Source organism: Lampris incognitus, chromosome 3, assembly GCF_029633865.1.
Source record: "Lampris incognitus isolate fLamInc1 chromosome 3, fLamInc1.hap2, whole genome shotgun sequence".
Lineage (NCBI taxonomy): Eukaryota > Metazoa > Chordata > Actinopteri > Lampriformes > Lampridae > Lampris > Lampris incognitus.
In genome coordinates this window covers 66,276,290-66,297,717 of record NC_079213.1, presented here as the reverse complement: position 1 = coordinate 66,297,717, position 21,428 = coordinate 66,276,290, and the positions used below count along the sequence as shown (strand labels likewise).

At 43.5% G+C, this 21,428-nt stretch overlaps 1 protein-coding gene across 1 annotated transcript in view; it reads right to left on the bottom strand.

Annotated features, from left to right (window-relative positions):
- Window positions 1–210: 210 nt before the first annotated feature.
- lrp8 (low density lipoprotein receptor-related protein 8, apolipoprotein e receptor) overlaps window positions 211–21,428 on the bottom strand; it is a 306,559-nt gene continuing 285,341 nt past the window's right edge. The window contains exons 15-18 of the mRNA XM_056275639.1: window positions 20,551–20,703; window positions 18,383–18,772; window positions 2,921–2,989; window positions 211–512 (exon numbers count right to left, since the gene is read on the bottom strand). Coding sequence (XP_056131614.1) covers window positions 211–512; window positions 2,921–2,989; window positions 18,383–18,772; window positions 20,551–20,703 — 914 coding nt within the window. The remainder of the gene's footprint in view (window positions 513–2,920; window positions 2,990–18,382; window positions 18,773–20,550; window positions 20,704–21,428) is intronic.

The following is a 21,428-nucleotide window of genomic DNA, read 5'->3' as shown; positions in this document are numbered from 1 at the left end:
GCTAGCTTATGCGTGCGTTCAATGCTTTGAATAGGTAATGCATCACAAACAAGTGTGTGTGTGTGTGTGTGTGTGTGTGTGTGTGTGTGCTGGCGCCTGTTCTTTCTTTCCATCAGGCCACATGTACAACAATAGGGCTTTTCCAAAACCCCACAGAGCCTCTTCCTATACGTCAAACCCCTTATTTCCTCTTTTCCCCTCCCTCTCGTCTCATTTGCTACTGGAGAGCATTGGCGCCCCTGAGTACCAATGAGAATTGTTGTCTGTGACCCCGCCCCCTAAGGGGAGCGCTATGAATGGCTGACTGTGACTGCCACTCACGGCTGGATAGACATGTCCGATGGTCTCGCTGTGTCTCCCGATGTGGATCTCGTCGTCGTCGTCTTCGGTGGTTTTGCGGTAAACCGGGTTGTCGAAGTTCATGCTCTTGGTGTTCTTGCGGCGCCAGTTGCGCCACACCAGGTATCCGCCAGTGCAGAGTAGGCCGATGACCACTGTGGCAAGGATAGGGACTGCATGTGTTTAACACACACACAACAACACACACGGCGGGAGCGTTAACACAGCCCAGGGGACACAGAGCGGCGCTTTAAGCACTCACGGCACACACTCGAATGCAGGCGTACACAAACTCACATTCTTTATCCATCCCTCACAAACACGCCCATGTTTTCTAATAAACACACGCACACACACACACACACACACACATCACCTTCCTCACATGCTCATCCTCACAAAAAAATCCAAAACACAAAACATGGTTGCACATGCACACTAACAATTATAAATGCACACAAAACCATAACACAAATACAAACCCCACCCATTACACACCCATGCAAACACACAAACACACACCCACACCCACACACACACACACACACACACACACGCATAGATTGGGCCTACAAGACCATGTAGGGCATTTAGTACATCGCTGTAAGATTCTGGGCATACAGTATTGGGGCACTTAGTCCAGCAAGACCTCTGGACTACTGCCCTCCTGTACTACGTTCTGACCAGTGAGGATTATTTTGCACCAGACTGGTATGAAAAACACTAGCAGCAGACTACAAACGTAGCAATGGTTCTACCATAATCTATGGCAATCTTGGACTGGGTCATGAAAGGGTTGGGTAATGAAGGAGGGCAGGGCAAGAGGAATGGGTGGGCTGAGCTAAGCCCTGTCTGGCTGCTTAGCGCCAACTGTCTCGTCCAATTCTCATTAGCACATCAGCATGAGCGGTTGGCTAGCTGCAGCCCTATATGTGTGAATGAGGATGCTTGTGTGTGTGTGTGTGTGTGTGTGTGTGTGTGTTCCATATCCACAGATATGCCAGCATCCCTTATGGAGGGCCCCGTCTAATTGCTCTTTTGTTGGATGGGCACTGGAGACCACTGTGTGACTGGGCAAGAAACCCTGTATCTCTTATTGTTGTGTTGCAACTGCCCCACTGGTAAAAATCAGCTTTTGTCTCATTTAGAAAATTTCACTCCAATTAGAGAGCTGCATAACGGCTTGAATTTGGCTAGATACGGTTAATCACTGTTGGGGCTTTTTTTTCACCCCTTTTTAATACGGTGGGTGAGTGGGGCGTACTAGTGGTTGTGGTAATGGAACAGTGAGAGAGATATCTGGCCCTCATAGGACCTTTCAACTCTAATGAATTTTCTAAAGCCACCATCAAAATACAGAGCAGAGGAATTATTGTTGAAATGAGTGACAGAAAGCAAAGGAAGGGGGGGGTTGGATGATAGTCCCGGGGGCTACTTTAATAAGCTGATTTCTCAATTATTAGGAATGAAACAAAAAGTAAAATGACCTCACAATGGTTCCAGAGCTATAGCTTAAATAATCTTTGAGATGATTAGCCACATATGTTACTAGTGCAAGGGCACTGACACACTAAGCCGATTTATTTTCGGTCAATTCATACACAAGAGTAAAGTGTTTCAATGGACTTAAGAGTCTTTTTTTAATTACTGCTACCACAGATGGCATCCCTCAGTCAATTAGGGTTTAGGGTTAGAGTTGCACTATCTTGGCATAGCACTTTTATACTGAAAATTGTACCTACAGCTATACAGAGCCATCCATCCACCCCTCCATCCCTCCATCCATCCATCCATCCATCCAAACCGCTAATCCTGCTCTCAGGGTCACGAGGATGTTGGAGCCTATCCCAGCAGTCACTGGGCGGCAGGCGGGGAGACACCCTGGACAATCTGCCAGTCCATCACAGGGCCGACACAACACACACACATTCACACCTAGGGACAATTTAGCACAGCCGAATCACCTGACCCGCATGTCTTCAGACTGTGGGAGGAAACCGGAGCACCCGGAGGAAACCCATGCAGACACGGGGAGAATGCCCAAACTCCACACAGAGGATGACCCCCCCAAGGTTGGACTACCCCGGGGCTCGAACCCTGGACCTTCTTGCTATGAGACGGCCGCGCTAACCACTGCGCCACCGTGCCCCCCCGCGTCATATAAGTCAATATTACAGACCATTCAGGGTCATGATTTAACTCTTTCAGTTTTTCTCTTTCCAAAAAAAAAAAGTTATGGTCCTAAAAAGCACAATTACAAACTGTTGTTAAAACTACATGATAGATATGCTTCGCTTATTACAAAGCAAAGGGTGTGTGTGTGTGTGTGTGGGGGGGGTGTTCTAACATCCATCCATCCACAGCATATGCACACTCAAGCTCATTCAAACCTTTGTTCACACACACACGCACACACACACGCACGCGCGCACAAAACATGCAACATACAGAGACAAACACCCATGCGGGACTGCAGGACTGAAGCAGAGATGCGGAAGCAGGGAAAGAGAGGCAGTCTGGCAAGCAGGCTGGACATCACAGCAGACGGCAGAAGCCACACAGAACAGTTAAAAGTACTCACCGATAGGAATGACTATCCCCAGAACCGCCACAGTAATGTTGTTACCTAAGAGGTAGTGCTCACTGCCCGCTGAGACAGGAGGGGGAAACGGTAGGCAGATAAGAGCCACAGAGGAAGACAGAGATAAAGACAGATTGTAAGTTTAAAAAAAAAAGTCCCACAATTCCCCGCTGCAAAGATCCAATAATAAGTTGACATTAACTGTGACAGGAAATTGCCATGCAGGCAACACATAATCCCATTTTGCAAAGGGTGAAAAACAATGTGATTTCATTGTGGAGTCGGAAGGTGTGAATAAAATGCAGATTAATCGTATGTGGATGCAATCTGGGTAAAAATGAGATGCATTTTAATAATAGAGGGGCAAAACCAATTCCAGGAAGTAATCCATCAGAATTTGGACCATTAAAGGTTAGCCATACACCTCTGGAGATTTACAAAATGTTACACGTAGGCCGAGATCCAGTACAGTATGGTGTTCTCTTTCTAAGTCATTCATTAATTCATTCTCATTCTCTCTCTCTCTCTCTCTCTCTCTCTCTCTCTCTCTCTCTCTCTCTCTCTCTCTCTCTCTCTCTCTCTCTCTCTCTCTCTCTCTCTCTCTCTCTCTCTCTCTCTCTCTCTCTCTCTCTCTCTCTCTCTCTCTATCCACCCATCCATCTATGTAAAATCAATTGTCGAATCATTACTCGTTAAGGACAAAAGGAATCCAGACATACTCATTTTCCTCTCACCCTGCCTCCCTATACACTCCCCTTCACCTTTCACCCCAACAATTTAGTGTGGAACTGAGATATTAATCCTGCCCCCAACCTCCTCATTAGAGGCAGACCAGCCAATAGCCACAGTGTAATCAGCATGCCGTAATGAAGTCTTGTGAAGAGGAGTAAGAGGGGCGATCACAGCGCCAGCCTTGCATACTGATAGACTCCCATTGGGCAGAAACACACTGTAGACACAATGCGGTTGGTATGCATGGAAACACACAGATGAGGCATGAATGTGTGTGTGTGTGGAGGGGGGCATGCCGGAGACACCCCCCCCCCAATTTCACACAAAGACAAATGCATGGAAAACTAGAGGAATGCACCCAGTGGAGTGCAAATCTCCACTGGGCAAATGTATCTTCCCTTCTCCGGTGTTTGAACTTGGTGACAAACTACCCCTTTTTTTGCCTACTGGGAGAAGGGAAATTCATGCACGCATGGACCGAAAAACCAGCGTTTTTCTTGCCATTATAAGACTGTTGAGCAGTGCCCAAGTCGATTGAATGGGAAATATGGGGGAAAAAAAGTTAATATGCAACGCTCAAGCTAAAAAATCTACCTCATACAAACTTTTTCCCTGTCAGTCTGTGGATGTGCAGTGTCCTAGCTGGACCCTCGCATGAAAGCAACCAAGTCTAACACGAAATGACAGGCTATCATAATTTCAACGCCCTTATCAAAATATGTCAAATGTAGTGGTTTTCATGATATAAAATGAATGAAGGTGAATGGCTGCTCTGCTGATCGACTTTCATTCATATAAACAGTAAGAAAACATAACTCAGCCACGGGAAATGTTTTGTTGTAGCTACTGAGATGATTTCCAGTGATTAATCCTACTCTTAAAATTGTACGTTTATAGCAGAGTTTTAACATTGGAGTCTATGGCACTTCCGTGTGGCAGCGAGACGAATAAGGCGGATTGTCTTTGATTCATCCAGTGTTTCTCCAGTTCTCCTGTGCTGAGACCAGCAGTGAATGATTTGTTGGCTCGCGAAATATGATTGACTTCCTATTTACTTTCAAGACTCATACCCGAATACATAATGTTTTGATTCAACCATAGATGTGAGCCAAAAATGGGCATGGCAACAGTAAGAAAACATAGCTCAACCATGGGAAAGTTTTTGTTGGTGTTACTGAGATGACTTCCAGCTGTGATTATGATTAATAATACTCTTGAAATTATATTTTTATTGCAGACTATTAACATTGAGACTATGGCACTTCAGCGTGGCGATGAATCGTGCATGCACACGGTTGACTCAGATCAGGCAGCGACAGAAAGCAGCGTTGGTCGAGTGAGCTACAGAGTGAATGGAGAGAGGGAGCGTTGATAGTGAGAACAAACATTTTTAGAAGGTTTTTAATCACCACAACCACAAGAGGTTCCTCATCATACACTCATAACAGTGCGCAAAAATAATTGAAGCCTGATAGGTCCAGTGGTTTGCGAGATTAGCCGCGGACAGACAGACAGACAGACAGACAGACACACACGACCAAACACATAATGCCCCCAGGCTACCGCCCGACAGAGATAAATACACACTTTGTCTGAGATACACAAACATTATAAACACACACACTCCCATAGACAAAGCAGCGTACACAGCAGAACGACATGTCTCCAGGCTGTGGCGTAACCTCTGCCTCTGAGTCAGCGAAAAGTAGAATGAATTTTTTTTCTCTCCCCCTAAAACTTGAGTGACATCCAAGGGGCTCTAATACTCTAAAAAGAGGATTAATTGAATCTTATTAAAGCAATGGTTATGAAAGAAACAGCCCATGGAGACTGGAGGCACCGATCACAGAGAAGAGAGAGGGGCGGTCAAGTGAAGGACTTCTGAAAAGAGTCTGCGTTCATAGTGCCTCTTTTTTTAAACAATATTATATTAACATTTTACATACATACACTAATAATTAAAAACGTAAAGGAAAATTAAAGCCATGTGAAATGCTTATAAATGTAAAGAAAACAGAATGCACAAAAGTGCTAAGTTTTGACACACAAATGGGTAGTTAAACAAACTATTAGATCAAAATGAAACAAAAGTATAAAATAAGAAAACTAAAAGCAGCACAGCGATGACATTCATGATAGCGGGATATTCTCATTTTCTAAAAATTCCAAGAAAGGTTTCCATATTTTGATAAATTGTTTTCGTTTTCCTCTAACAATATATGTCAGTCTCTCTAAAGCAAGGCAGGTTGCAACCTCCTTCAGCCATAAGCTCACAGAGGGCATTTGCATATTTTTCCTAAAGTAAGCAATCATTCTCCTGGCCTAATGCCTAAAGAATTTTGAAGTCTATTAGCATTGACTGCTTATAATTGACAACTAAGTTCTCTGGGTGTATACCTAAAATGCATAGCTTCGCTTGGAGGGGAACATTCTAGGGATGCACTGATACCACTTTTTCTTCAGATCAAGTACAAGTACTTACATTTGGGTACTTGCCGATAATGAGTACCGATATGAGTACTTACATATGAGTAGATGCATCTCAACTCCAGATCTACCTTGATAACAATAATCTCTTTGAACAATTCCAATCTGGCTTTCACCCCAAACATAGCACACAAACAGCCCTAGTTAAGCTCACTAATGACCTCCTTCGTGCAGCTGACTCTGGTCCCTCATCTTCCTTGACCTCACCGTAGTCTTTGATACTATATCCCACCAGCTCCTCATGGATTGTCTGGCTAGCATTGGAGTTGAGGGCATTGTGTATCAGTGGTTTGCCTCATACCTTACAGTCAAGACACATCTTGTACAAATTCAGAATTACCAGTCAGAAAGTTTGATAGTTCCTCATGGAGTTCCACAGGGTTCAGTGTTGGGGCCACTCCTGTCTATTATTTACTTCCGCCCTCTTGGCAACATCTTCTGGCACTATGGTATTGGTATCCATTTCCACTGCTATGCGGATGATACACAGCTTTATGTGTCCACTAAGCCCACTTCCACTCTCCCCTCCAGTACCTTCACTCCATGATATACAGATATGGATGACTAACAATTATCTGAAATTCAACAGTAGCAAAACTGAGCTACTCCTCATTGGCACTAAATCTACACTCTCACAAACTAATATTTGCTCACTCCCCATTGCTGGAGCCACCATACATACCTGTCTCTGCTCAGGTTTTCGTGTTATCCTAGATACTACCCTTTCCTTTTGCAGTCATATAAACAATGTCTCCCAGATTGCCTTTTTCCACCTGCGAAACATCTCCAGACTAGGCCCTGCTTTAACACAACACTCCATGGAAGTCTTAGTCAATGTTTTGGTCATATCATACATTGACTACTGCAATGCAATCCCTGCAGGCATCCCCAATAAAATTAATTCACCGACTTTAACTCATCCAGAATTCTGCAGCATGGATTATTACATGTTCAGAGTCCACTGACAATGTCTGTCCCCTGGTGATTCAATTACACTGGCTTCCTGTTATCACAGTCGATTAATTTAAAAAATTATTTTGAACATTCAAAGCTCTTCATAATCTATCCCCTGCTTCTCTCACAGACCTCTCTGAGACTGACACTCCATCTCGCTCCCTGTGGTCTTCAACAGCAGGTCTATTGGCACTACCAGCTATCAACCTCAGCATAATGGGTGCCAGGGCTTTCTCTTATGCTGCACTCAAACTCTGGATCTCCATTCCCTGTCACAGCTGCTAACTGGACTCCTTTACAGAATTCAAAACTGCTTTTAAAACCCACCTTTTTAAACTAGCACACTCACTTTAACAGCATTAACAGCATCAAATTCATCTTTTTTAACTCCTGCTAATGTATGCTCTATTGCTTATTGTGTTTTATTGTTCATTGCACTGTTTTTTACGGCTTTGTTTTATTGAATTTGATGTAAGGTGACCTCGAGTGGCATGAAAGGCGCCTTTAAATAAAATGTTTATTTTTGGCACTTCCACATATTTCACTTAAATGTAACATGTAACACATTCAGTGGATTTCAGTGCAGTGACAGAACAACTGAAATATGTAATCATAGGTTAGTGCCAAGCACGGATGCGATGCGTCACATAAGTGGGATGGAGCAGTTTTTTCTAACTAGATCATTTTAACTATAGGAACCCAGCCACTGAGGATGCACAAGCCAGTGCATTCTTAATGCCAGTCTCTATCTCAGATAAATGGGAGGGTTGTCAGGAAGGGCATCTGGCGTAAAATCTTTGCCAAATGATTTTTTTTTTGCATATTCATTCAAATACAAATAGTTTGCCATCTATGAACAGATTTTCTTCACTCTGCACACCTTTGATTGCCCAAAGCTTGAAACCTCCATCAGCTCTTCCTGGCTTAAATATGGGGGAGAAACGAGGTATAGCAGGGGTGTCTCCAATATGTTGGTGGACAAGATACCAGGTGTTAATGGTATTTTTAAGAAAAGGGTTCTTTATATTTTTTCTCAAAGTTTTTAAATCTGCTAAATTTAGACAGAGCTTCTGATGTAGTTATTTGCTCAATGCTTACCCAAGCAGGAGGGGTACCAGAGTGAAAGTAAAATGTAGGAGCGTGTAACTGGGCAGACCAGTAGTACCACTGTAGAATTGGAAGACACAGATCTCCTCTCTCATAAGGCAAGTAAAACAACTTAAATCGCAGCCTAGCATTTTTCCATCCATCCATTATCTGAACCGTTTATCCTACCCTCAGGGTTGTGGGGATGCTGGAGCCTATTCCAGCAGTCATTGGGCGGCAGATGGGGAGACACCCTGGACAGGCCACCAGGCCATCACAGGCCCCCACCACACCAAACCACACCCCTAGAGACAAGTTAGTATGGCCAATTCACCTGACTTACATGTCTTTGGACTGTGGGAGGAAACCGGAGCCCTGGGAGGAAACTCACGCAGACACAGAGAGAACATGCAAACTCCACACAAAGGATGACCCGGGATGACCCACCAAGGTTGGACTACCCCGGGGCTCGAACCCAGGACCTTCTTGCTGTGAGGCGACCACACTAACCACTGCGCCACCGTGCCGCCCTGCTTAGCATTTTTATTGTTCCAAATTAATTTGGTGAAAATGCTATTGATTTTACCAAAAAAGGACTTAGAAAGTGGGAGAGAGAGTGACTGAAAATGGTACAGGGACTTTGACAGTATACCTATTTTAATTATAGTCATTCATAAGGCAAGTAAAACAACTTAAATCACAGCCTAGCATTACTGTCAAATGTTTTTTGCATTTATAAATGATGTCTTTATGGCTGGTGTCAGATGCTAATTTTTATTTAGAAATAATAGCGATGATTTGGAGTAATTCATTTTGTAGCCAGATAACTCTCTGAATTGTTTGATTAGTTTAATTAGGTTTGGAATACTGTCTTTAAGGGTGGTTTCATAACTATAGTCCATTTGTTTTGGTCCGAATCAGTGGATGAGTTTCTACCTTGTTGCATTTTGCCTTTGGTTAGGTTTGGTTTCACGTGGCAACATTTCAAGCAAACCAAACCGTTACCAACAAAAGCCATGTAGGCGATGTCACTCCGTTCATTGGTAAGAAATCTTGTGAGGTTGGAGGGGGGAGAAAGGAGAGTTTGTTTTTCTTCTGTGACAACTGTCCACATTGGGCTATAAGCAGAACTGGCATGTGTTCATAATTGTGGGCATCATTTGAGCCATATACCCGTGTTGACATATTCTGTGTTGACAAAGCTCATCCTCAGCCCATAATGCACAGCGCAGCTGGTGACGGGAGCTTGTTTGAATCAAAAAATGTGGAATGCTTTCTGCAGTTGTGTTGGATCTAGGTTGGCTCATATTCATACCACAAATGAACCACATGAGACTTGGTTTGTAACCAGACTGAGACCACCTCTTTGACAAGGTCTCAGTCCAGTTGTTTTGGTTTGCACCCAAGTGTGATTGCTGTGTTCACATCTGCCTATATGAACTGCACCAAGGGGGTAAATGCTCCAAGGTTCGATTAGAGTGGCTCAGGTGTGAAAGCTCCAAACAGCTCAGGTGTGAAAGCTCCCTAAGAATAGTCAGAAAAGGGATCACATCATCAGCATATAGAGATATCTTATGTTCTTGTTCTAACGTTCTAAGTGAAACTGACTGTTGCTACATGGAACTTTTGGACCATGTTGGACAACCACACCAGACCTGGGAGAAGAACTGCATTGATTGCTAAAGAGATACCGCACTGACATTGGGGCTCTCCAAGAAACGAGGATTGAAGGCCAAGGACAAATACAAGAGAGCAACTACACCTTCTTCTGGATTGGAAAGGCCGATGGAAAGAGAGATGCTTGAGTGGCCTTTGCCATTACCAACATAATGGCATCCAGATTGCCCACTCTACCATTAGGAACCTCTGAGAGGATTATGAGTCTCCGAGTCCCTTTCATCAATGTGTATGCTCCAACCATGGCGTATCCAGATGAAGACAAGCTTCTCATTTTAGGAGATTTCAACGCAGGGATAGGCAAGGACCACTTAACCTATGAGGGTGTCACTGGAAAGTTTGGCAAGGGCAATAAGAATACCAATGGCGACCCTATGTTGAATTTCTGTGCTGAGCGTGACCTGTGTTATCACAAACACCTTCTTCTCTCAGTCCGAAAATAACTACTTCACCTGGATGCATCCAAGATCAAAGCATTTTCATTTGTTAGACTACGTTGTGACTCGCAGGGTAATCTTGACAGTAGTACTCTCAACAAAGGTGATGCATGGAGCAGAATGCTTAACTGATCACTACTTGGTCCGAACACGGTTTCAAATGAAACTAAAGATGAAATCACAAAAAACACCCCGTGAAGCACCAAAGAAACTGGATACCAACAAGCTAGCAAGCACAGAACATCAAATGAGACTAGCTGCAGCAATCACATCTGCTCTTCAAGATGAAGAAAGGGTTGCAACAGGCGCAAGTAACGCTGAAGAATGCTGGACACAAATGAAAGAGACTATCAATAACTCAGCAAAAGAGGTGCTTGGTCATCCAAAAAGAAAATCGCCTGACTGGTTCCAGGATTAAGAAGAAGCAATCCAAGAACTGCTACAGGAAAAGCAAATGCTTCACAATTTCCACCTGAAAGAGAACTCTAAGAGGAGTCAATTGGCCTTCAAGGCAATTAATGCCAAAGTTCAGAAGGAGATTAGGGTGATGAAGGACAACTGGCGGAGCAAGAAAACAGAAGAGCTGCAGGCCTTAGCAGATCGAAGTGATATGCATGGACTTTTCTCTGCGCTGAGAGCCATCTGTGGCTCAAGAAGCAATATGATAGCACCAGTAAAAACTGCAGATGGAAATAAGCTGTGTACTGACCTGTAAGAGATCACAGAAAGATGGAAAGAGCACTTCTGCACCCTCTTGAATCAAGAAGGATCAGCAGATCCAAATGCATGCCAGTGGCTTACAAGAAGACCGATAAGAGAAGACCTCTGTGAGCCGATCACAATGGCTGAAGTAGAGAAAGCACTTAAAGACACCAGAAGTGGGAAGGCACCTGGGCAAGATGGCATCAAATCAGACATCCTGAGGCATGGCGGCTCAATACTTAAGTCAGAGCTACTAAAGCTCTATAATGCCTGCTGGCAGAACCTATGCATTCCTCAAGACTTCAAAGATGCTTTGATTGTGACCATCTACAAGAAGAAGGTTGAATGAAGCGATTGTGGAAACCACCGTGGGATCTCACTTCTGTCAACTGCTGGCTTCTGTCAGGTCCTGGCTAAGATCATACTGAACTGGATAAAGATCCTTTCAGAAGAAGTGTTGCCTGAAAGCCAATGTGGTTTCAGATCTGGTAGATCACCCACAGACATGATCTTCACCCTGAGATAACTCCAACAGAAAGCGACCGAACAGCACCAGCCACTTTACGTTGTTTTTGTGGACTTTTCAAAAGCGTTTGACACTGTTGATAGAGAGACACTGTGGAAAGTGCTAGATACTTGTGGCTGCCCCCAGAAACTGATCAGCATCACCAGACTTTTCCATGATGATATGACAGGGAAAGTACCAATTGGAGGAGACATTAGCGATGCCTTCAACATCAAGCATGGAGTGAAGCAGGGATGTGTGCTTGCACCAACCCTATTCACATTATATCTCGCTGTAGTCCTAGAAACAATGTCAGCCAACTTGAGAGGTGGCTTGTACATCAGGACCCAAACAGATGGAAACCTCTACAATCTTGTGAGACTCAAGGCGTCTACCAAAACAAGAGAACTCTGTTTGAGAGCATCTCTATGCAGATGATTCAGCTCTGGTTGCCAATGATCCTGGATAAAAGCAAGTAATAGTAGAACACTTCTCTTCAGTGGCTACCCTCTTTGGACTGAAGATCAATATCTCCAAAACAGAGCTTCTGTACCAGCCCCCCAGAAAAGCGATGAAGAAGTTCAGCCCAGTATTTTGGTTAGTGGAACAACTCTGAAGACCACTGAGTGCTTTACCTATCTGGGCAGTGCTGTGACAGATACAATCTCCTCTTACTTAGAAGTGGACAAAATAATCCAAGTGGCCACAAAAGCCTTTGGTGCCCTCCACAAACAACTATGGTCCCACCATGACATCAGGCTGACAACAAAGATCAAGGTCTACAACACAGCTGTTCTCCTGTCTCTACTATACTCCACTGAATGCATGAACCTGTATCGCAAGCACATCAAGAAGCTCATCAGCATACAGCTTCATCATCTGTGAAAGCTGCTGCAAATCAGATGGGAAGACAAGGTGTCCGACGTGGAAGTATTGAGATCTGCTGGTACTGTCAGTATTGAAGCCCTAATAACAGCCTCCCAGCTCAGATGGGAGCTGTGCCAGGGAAAAAGGAAGCAGGGAGGCCAGCAGCTATGCTTCAAAGATGTGCTCAAGCACCACATGAAGATCTGCAGTATAGATGACTCCAGCTGGGAGACAGTGGCCCTGGACAGACAGAGATGGCCCTCCACAGTAAGGCAATCGACAAAAGCTGTTGAACAAAAGAGACAAGAAGCCTATGATAAGGCCCACCATGCAAGACACAACAGACCAACTCAAACAACATTCGTCTGTGACAAATGTGGACGATATTGTCGCTCTAATGCGGGCCTGATGGCCCACAGGCATACTTGCCGAGCTAAAACTGCATCACAGTCATCATCGTTTCGATGGACTGCCGAAGAAGATGTTCTTCACCAAGTTGGATGCCCAAAAGACCAGTATGCACTCTGATGGCCATGGCCAAAGGTTCTATAGCTAAAATGAATATAATTTGTGATAGAGGACAACTCTGGTGGGTAGAACACTAAGTTGCATGGTTTTGAAACGACATTGTTGGTAAAACCTCCTGCCATTGGGTTTGTATAGAGAACTTGAATCCATCTTAGAAGTCTTTCTCCAAGTCCAAATCATGCTAATAGTTTAAAAAAGAAGTGGGATTCTATTCTGTCAAATGCCTGTTGGGAATCCAATGACAGTATTGCTGTATCTTTAGCACATTTTTTTTCATGTAATATATCGAGAACTCTTCTGTTATGAAAACCTTGATGGTTTGTACAAGATTAGGCAAATGTGGATCCAATCTTCTTGCCAAAGCTTTACAAAGTATTTTAGTGTCACTACGCATCAGGCTGATTGATCTGAATGTAGAGCACTCTGTGGGTGGTTTTCCAGGTTTCAGGATGAGGGTTATGATAGGCAGCCTCATTATGGGTGGAAGAATTCCTTCTTGGAAGCATTCTTCAAACATATTTAGGAGTGGCCTTACTAATTTATTTTGCTTTTTTTTTTTTTAATAAAATGTTATGGGCAACGCATCAGGTCCAGGCACTTAACCACTATTCATATTTTGAATTACCTCTGACAACTCTTCAGCTGTTAAAGTGCTATCTATTTCATTTTTTTATGTCCTCAGATAATGACTGAAACTGAAGCTGGTCATGAAATGTTTCCTGTGTCTGGGTCTTGAATGTTTTCTGATCTTTAAAAGGATTCATAAAAATCTTTGAAGCATTTATTTCTAACGGTTATATTGTTAAATTTCCCTGTGATGCTCTAATGCTATTTATTGCGCGATCAGTCTGTTAGGTTTTTTTTTACTTTCCAAGCTAGAAGTTTTCCAGCCTTTTTTCCTTGATCGTGGCAAGTTTGCTGCAATCACATTAAACTTTTGGCACTTTCATCTGTGGACAATGTATTATATTTGGTTCCCAATGTGAGTAAGTCCTTTTGTTTTGATGGATCATCTTTTGCATGTAAATCAGTTTCTAGAGTTTTAATTTGACTTTCCAAATTTTCCACTTCTATTTTTTGGCATTTTGTCTTATAGCTGGTGTAACTAATGATTTCTTCCTTGATGAATGCTTTGAATGCTTCCCATCTGACACAAGCACTAGTTTCATCCATATTGAATGCAATAGCTGTTGTCAGTAGCTGTGTTTCCATAACATATTTTATGCATATTTTTAAGTATCACACTAGAAAAGGTTTATGGAAATGGCAAACCCCCCCCCCCAAAAAAAAAACCCTTTCATAAAAAAGTTTTTACGTTCGCTTGAGGTGTTTTGTTTTTTGTTGCCTTTTTCTAAAGAGTTAATGCACTAAATGGGGTTATGGAAACACCTTTGCTGAGGAAGTTCTGACGTAGCAAACATTTAACTCACATGACTGATCAGCTGTTTTCACTGTTGGCGTCTTCCCGGATATTTCCATAATGCACATTTCTTTGTCTTTGTCTCTGTGTAGCATGAAACATGGCCAATAATAGCTGACATGAAAGAACAATTACAACTTTCCAAATTGAAACAAATTCCTGAAGACCTCTCACCATTTTTTCTCATAAATGGCCAAGGCGACTGGGCGGCACAGTGGTTAGTACTGTTGCCTCACAGCAAGAAGGTCCTGGGTTTGAGTCCCAAGTCCTTTCTGTTTAGAGTTTGCATGTTCTGGCCGAGTCTGCGTGAGTTTCCTCCGGCACTCCGGTTTCCTCTCACCATCAAAAAGACATGTGTGTTAGGGTTAACACTCCTATCTGTGCCCCTGACCAAGGCAATAGGAAGAAATAACTGGAGTTGGGTGCTGCATGGCAGCTGCCCACTGCTCCTAGCTACACAGCTAGGATGGGTTAAATGCAGAGAGTGAATTTTATTGTATGTATGTACAAATGAAAAATAAAGTGTATTCCATCCTTCTATTTTGTTCCTGGTTTGCAGACTCTACTTCTACTGTTTATTACAGCCATGCACAACGTAGCCTATACCGCCAACTTCTGATGAAACTACATTTTGTGTAGCCTAGTTTATTCGCTCCATACCAGTTGATGGAACCACATCTAATTCGTGTTATCTTTTTTGCAACATTTCAAAATTTCGCCTCATTTTGGAGCAGCAGAAAACAAATTCCCTGTTCTTGGAACTTCAAAAAGCGTATGAGAACCACCCTATCTTTGTTCAGCTTTGGCGGGCCTACTGTCCAGTGTACCCTTTCCAACGTGAAAGAGTTAGCATGGCATGTCTTGCACATATTCTAACAGCTGTCAGCTGCCCTCTTCATCCTCTCTGAGCCTGAACATCTGCAGATTCTTCCTCCAGCTGTGATGTTCCAAGTCTTCAGCTTTGGATTCAAGGTATGCAATCTGTTTTGAGGCTTTAGTCTCCAATCCTTTCTGCCATTATGTTCTCCAATTTGTCTTCAAATGACATGATGCGGAGCTCAGCCTCCTCTATGTGTTATTGGAGGCAATGTCTCATTTCACCTTATTCATGTTTTCCAAAGCCACAACAGAGCCAGCCATATTACAAAGGCATTTTTCTATTCCATCCAGCTTGTATCCAAATCCTCTTAATTCTGAACAAAATAACTTTAACTCTGTTAGCATGGTGGATATACTAGCTTGGTCCATGTTACCTTGCTTCTCGTTTTCTGTTGTTGGCTTGTTGTTTTTCTGCATTTGAATTGTTCTTAATTTGGACATTGGACGTAGTTTTCAACATGGTTGATCTTTGACTTGTAAATATAAGTTGGGGGTTTTTATCAAATTCTGCTCGGTTTTGCGGAGTGATCAAGTTAAGCCACCATATTTGTCCAGGTTCACTTCCAGTCTCCCTTGTGCCTTTTTGTTCAAAATGTCAGATTTGATGCACAAGAAAAACCTCTCCAATAAAAAACCAACCAAAAAACCAAAACAAAAAAAAAATACACTAAAGGAATTGATGTCTAAATTTCTCCTGATGCTTCAAATGTCTAGCTGGTTTTCAAGTATGGTACAGGATACCCAGATCATAGTTTGTCCCGAGTTTAAATGCTTGTGAGTTCCCAAACATGATACTTTCTCTTTATTGAAATCCCAAATACCAACTATTATATATAACATTAATGAGATTAATGGAAACTTTTAGGCAGAATTTTGACTAAATTTAGTTCTGCATGGTCTTGTATGGATGGGTACAGTATGTTTCATGTCCTGAAAAATTCATTCAAATGATGTTTTATTTTAACTTTAAAAATGCATGGTAATCACTGTGGAAGTCCACTTGTTGACATCAACAGCCACAGTTCTGCGGATGGTTAACTTGTGCCATTACAGTTTTAAAGGGTCATGAATGGGTCAAATTTATATGTCCATTTGCAATACAATAGCTGGTTGCTATGTGGACCAGCTGTTGTTAGTCTTTTCATCCTTATCCCCCCCCCCCATAACGTTTGCTTTTTCTTTGCTCAACCCTGCCTGCGTCACCGCTGCACATGTGTAACAGCTGAGGTCGGCAGACTTGACAGTGCTCACTGAATTGAACGTTACAACACGTGGCCTGTGGGTTTGGAGGCACATCTCATGCCCCATTTTCTCAACCGTGTCTGTTCCTCCTCTCATATCTTGAACGCATGTGGTGTGGTGAGGAGGATGCGGCATTTCAAGAGGCAACGTGTTTCTGCCTTTCAACTTCCATAAACCGAGGCCCAAAAGTGATGAGGCTTGCTAGAGCAACTGCTTTCCCTGATTCCCTAAAACTCTCTCTCTCACTCTCTCTCTCTCTCTTCCATACCTACTTCCTTGTTCTTCTTCCGCTGTTTATCCTCCTCACAGTGTAATTTTTCAGCTCCCATCCTCCCTGTTCAGGTGCCAGTCTGTCTGTTCTTCTCTCTGCTCTGCTCATTCCTGTTCTCTATTCCTCTATTTGTCTCCTTTTTCTCTTCCTTCTGGCAGACTGAGGTTCATATATCATGTTACCATGACATTATAACATCGGCGAGAGCGCAAGAGCTTTGCCAGTTATGATTCCTTCTCTCTCTTTTGCCTCCCCTCATTCTTCACTGTATGTCATCTGCATAATGGAGCTGAAAAGACACAGACTGATCTTCAAATAACTTATTTCAAGTGACTGCAGCCATCCATTAATACCCTTATTATGCCTAATGTACAGCACTGCTCTACTTTAGGTTAATCGGTGGCAGTTTGTGGTGTAGTAAAATATGTATAGGAAAGAAAAAAAACAGCGAAACGATCCTGCATCTTTTCACTTGTGAGGAAAGGGGAAAGAAGGGCGACAAGGGAGCATTTGACCAACCAAATCCCGATTCTCAATCTTACCAACAGGTGGACACCTTTCAAATTAAGAACTGACAAAGTGCCATTGCCTTGGAGGATTTTCATCATCCTACTATCTTCATGAGGACCGAATCTACCACAAGACATTTTACTGGCCTTGGACTGACAGCGACTACTATTTTATTATCAAGAATATATTTGACGAAAGCGAAAAAAAATAAAAATAAAATCCAGATTCAACCCTCGCTAACAGGAAACACTAGCCTCTGCTAAACCACAACAAAATACACGGTGTGGGGGGCAGCGGCTGATTAATGCTGCCTTGCAACACAATAGAGGGTTTTGTTCAGCAAATTATAGCGCTAAAGGATGCCTTCGTACATCATAGTTTGCATTATTATGTGCTGCTGTTGTTGTTTATCTCTGAAACTGTCAGGGCAGCAAACTGTAAAATGTTTTTTTTTTCAGTGTGCTAACAAAGCTTGATTAGTACGAGAATAAAAATAATGTTGGTGTTCTCAAAGAGGGAACGAGAGGGGGTGAGAGACAAAGAGAGAGAGACAGAGAGAGAGAGAGAGATGTGAAGGTTGACAAAAAAATGAGGATGAGTGATGGGGATGGGGGGGTGATGGTGGGACTGTCGTTTGTTAGCGGTGACAGCTCCTCTGTCAGATCCTGCCCACGAGGGAAGGCATGGGAGGCAGACACACTGTAATATCCAATGGTAAGTGTGTGTGTGTGTGTGTGTGTGTGTGTGTGTGTGTGTGTGTGTGTGTGTGTGTGTGTGTGTGTGTGTGTGTGTGTGTGTGTGTGTGTGTGTGTGTGTGTAAAAAAAAAGCATAGAAAGAAAAAGACGAACTTGCAGACAAATGGAAAGTGTAGGAGACGGAGGGGGGGAAGGACACTGATTGAAGAAATAGCTCCCTGCTGCTTTCCTGGCAGGAGGTAGGAGTTGTGATGAAGTGGAGCATCAAATGCAAAAACACACACACACACACCCACACCCACACACACCCACACCCACACACACACACAAAACCAATTGCTAACACAATACACACCTTAAATCACACACAGTTGGAGAAAAACACACACGTGCACGCAAGACTACACACACTCAGTAACACTAAGCCCTCCCTCTCCCCTCTGCCCGCCATCCCCCCCCGAGTCCTTACCTCTATGAGAGAGGTTGGCGTTGCTCTCTTGCTGGATGCTGTTCGGCGCTAGTGGGCCCAGCAGGGGTGTGTGCGCTGATGTAGGCCGCAGACTGGTACCGCTGGGAGCTGTAGTCCCAGTGCTGGTGGTAGGGGGCATCCGCTGCCGCGGAGGAGGAAGTGTTGTGGCGATGGTCCTGGTGGTCCAAGGGGTGGGAGACGCAGTGGTCGATCCCCTGCTTATGGGTATGGTTTTGGTTGTGATGGTGGTGGAGATGAAGGTAGTGGTGGTGGTGGTGGGTGGAGTAGTTGTGGGAATTGTAGTTGTCGTGGTGGGGGCTGTTGTTGTTGTAGTTGTGGTAGTTGTAGTTGTGGTTGTAGGAGCAGCTGTGGTGGTTGCTTTGGGCTTCACTGCACAGATTAAATAGAAGGACAATAATTATGTCAGTTAATGACAGTGTAGGACAGATTTGTGGTATTTGTGGCCAGACATGACACCTCATTCCATTTGCTACTGATCCACGTAAAATAATAATAATAATAATAATAATGTGATGTTATACTTAATGAGGTGTTTTTGTGGTGATCAAAGGATACAAATTCAGAAAAACACATTTTGATCAAACTTCCTCTAAAGTTAAATTGGGTCTCCCATAAGATTAAAGGAATCTGGGTACATTGTGTTTGATTTATGTTGGCTGTTTTACTAGACTGTATAAAGTGCAGGGGGAAAAAAGATATAAAAAAGTTTTAACTACACATAAGCCTTGCTCAACACAATGTGTGCTTCAGTCAACACAGCCGACAATACATCTCTACATCCCTACAACATATGTACATACTGAGAGATAATGTTTAAAATACTGACCGCTTACACAACATTAGCAACAATTGTTATTTATTCATTTATTTAGTTGGACCCACCCCCTTTTTTTTCTCCCCAATTGTACTCAGCCAACTACCCCACTCTTCCAAGCCGTCCCAATCTCTGCTGATCCGGGCAGGGCGTGCAGACTACCACATGCCTCCTCCGATTCAAGTGGAGTCGCCAGCCGCTTCTTTTCACCTGACAGTGAGGAGTTTCGCCAGGGGGACGTAGCACATGGGAGGATCACGCTATTCCCCCCAGTTCCCCCTCCCACCTGAACAGGCGCCCCAACCGACCAGAGGAGGCGCTAGTGCAGCGACTAGGACACATATCCACATCCAGCTTCCCACCCGCAGACACGGCCAATTGTGTCTGTAGGGACGCCCGACCAAGCCAGAGATAACACGGGGATTCAAACCTCCAATCCCCCCATGTTGGTACGCAACAGAATAGACCGCTACGCTACCCGGATGCCAGCAACAATTATTATCGAGCTATTATAATCTACTTCTACCTGATTGTGTGATTATGTGTGTGTATATGTGTGTGTGCGTGTACACTAGCCACCTTAGTAACTGTCCTATCCTTTGTCAAAGAGATGCACTGAGTTGAGCAGTGGTCACCACGCATCTTTCCCTTATCTCTGTCTGTCTGCCTGCCTGTCTGTCTCTGTAACATTTTCTTCCTTTTTCAGCTCCTTCTTTTCATCCACGCAAACACAGAGAGGGTCTATTAAGGACAAGGCGTGGTGAAATAAGGCCAGTGAAATTACTGAGATCTGGAGGGAACATAAGTTGCCCTCATTGCCTCTTCCCCAAGTACTGTTACTGCAGCACCAAGTATCAAGTTCTCTGTCTCGGTGAATGGACGACAGTTCTGACTTCTTTCTATTTCATACAGTATAACAACTGTTTGTGAGGTTGTAGTATATTTCAAGTAATTTATTATTCACTCCTTTAGAAATACCAGATTCAGTACTCCTATCACGCTTCAGAATGACATTTAGCTTGCGTTAACATGGAACATTCCTCCCATGAAATAGGTTGCACACACCTTGGATATACAGTGAAATACTAAATATTTCAAAACTGAATACTTGAATTGGAACATGTATTAATACTTCATTATAAGCTGAACTTATTTTTGCTGTGCAAAGTGCCTGAAACGCCAGACCGGTGTAGTCTCAACAGAACAGAACACCACGTGCCCATGGTTATAAGACATTTGATGAGACACTGCTTAGCAGTATCTAAGCATGCATTGCATGTTTCATAGTCGACCCAAAAAGTGAAGATTCAGAGATACAGTGTGAAAGACTTACCTATAGCACAGCGCCGCATGTCTGGTCCTAGCTCCATACCGTCTGGACAGGCACAGGTATACTTGGGGGAGTGGTCTGTAATCTGTGGGGCCTTCAGACACAGGTACTCACAACCTCCGTTGGGTAGACTGCCCATGTTGCAGGTGTCTGGCGCTAAACAGACATGTGAAAGCACAGGGGTGGGTTAGAAAGGGTTTGGCTAATGGACACAAGTGTTTGCCCTAGATATTTTTATTAAAAAAATTATTATTATAATTATTAGTCCTGTGATGGACTGGCAGCCTCTCCAGGGTGGTTTCCCCGCCTGCCGCCCAATGACTGCTGGGATAGGCTCCAGCATCCCTGCGACCCTGAGTAGGATAAGCGGTTTGGATAATGGATATATATTAGTCCTGTGATGGACTGGTGGCCTCTCCAGGGTGTCTTTCTGCCTGCCGCCCAATGACTGCTGGGATAGGCTCCAGCATCCCGCGACCCGAATTAGGATGAGCGGCTTGGATAATGGGTGGATGGATGGATTTTCTATTAGTTGGTGAGGGTAGTGAGGTGTAGGTATGCTGTCAACATTGAAATTTGTTGAATTTTTTTGTCTGGCTCGATTCCTTACGTCAGTTTTATTGTCATAGCAAGGCTACCGTTAATCACTACCTGACCCTAACCCTTAACTTAACCAGAACCTGTATGTCATTAATATTCCTAAATCAGGGTGGAAGTTTCACATTGGAGTCTATGCACCATGCATCACAACATTCAGTTAACAGCTTCCAGTACAACGCAAATCTGATATATATATATGAGAGAGAGAGAGAGAGAGAGAGAGAGAGAGAGAGAGAGAGAGAGAGAGAGAGAGAGAGAGAGAGAGAGAGAGACACACACAC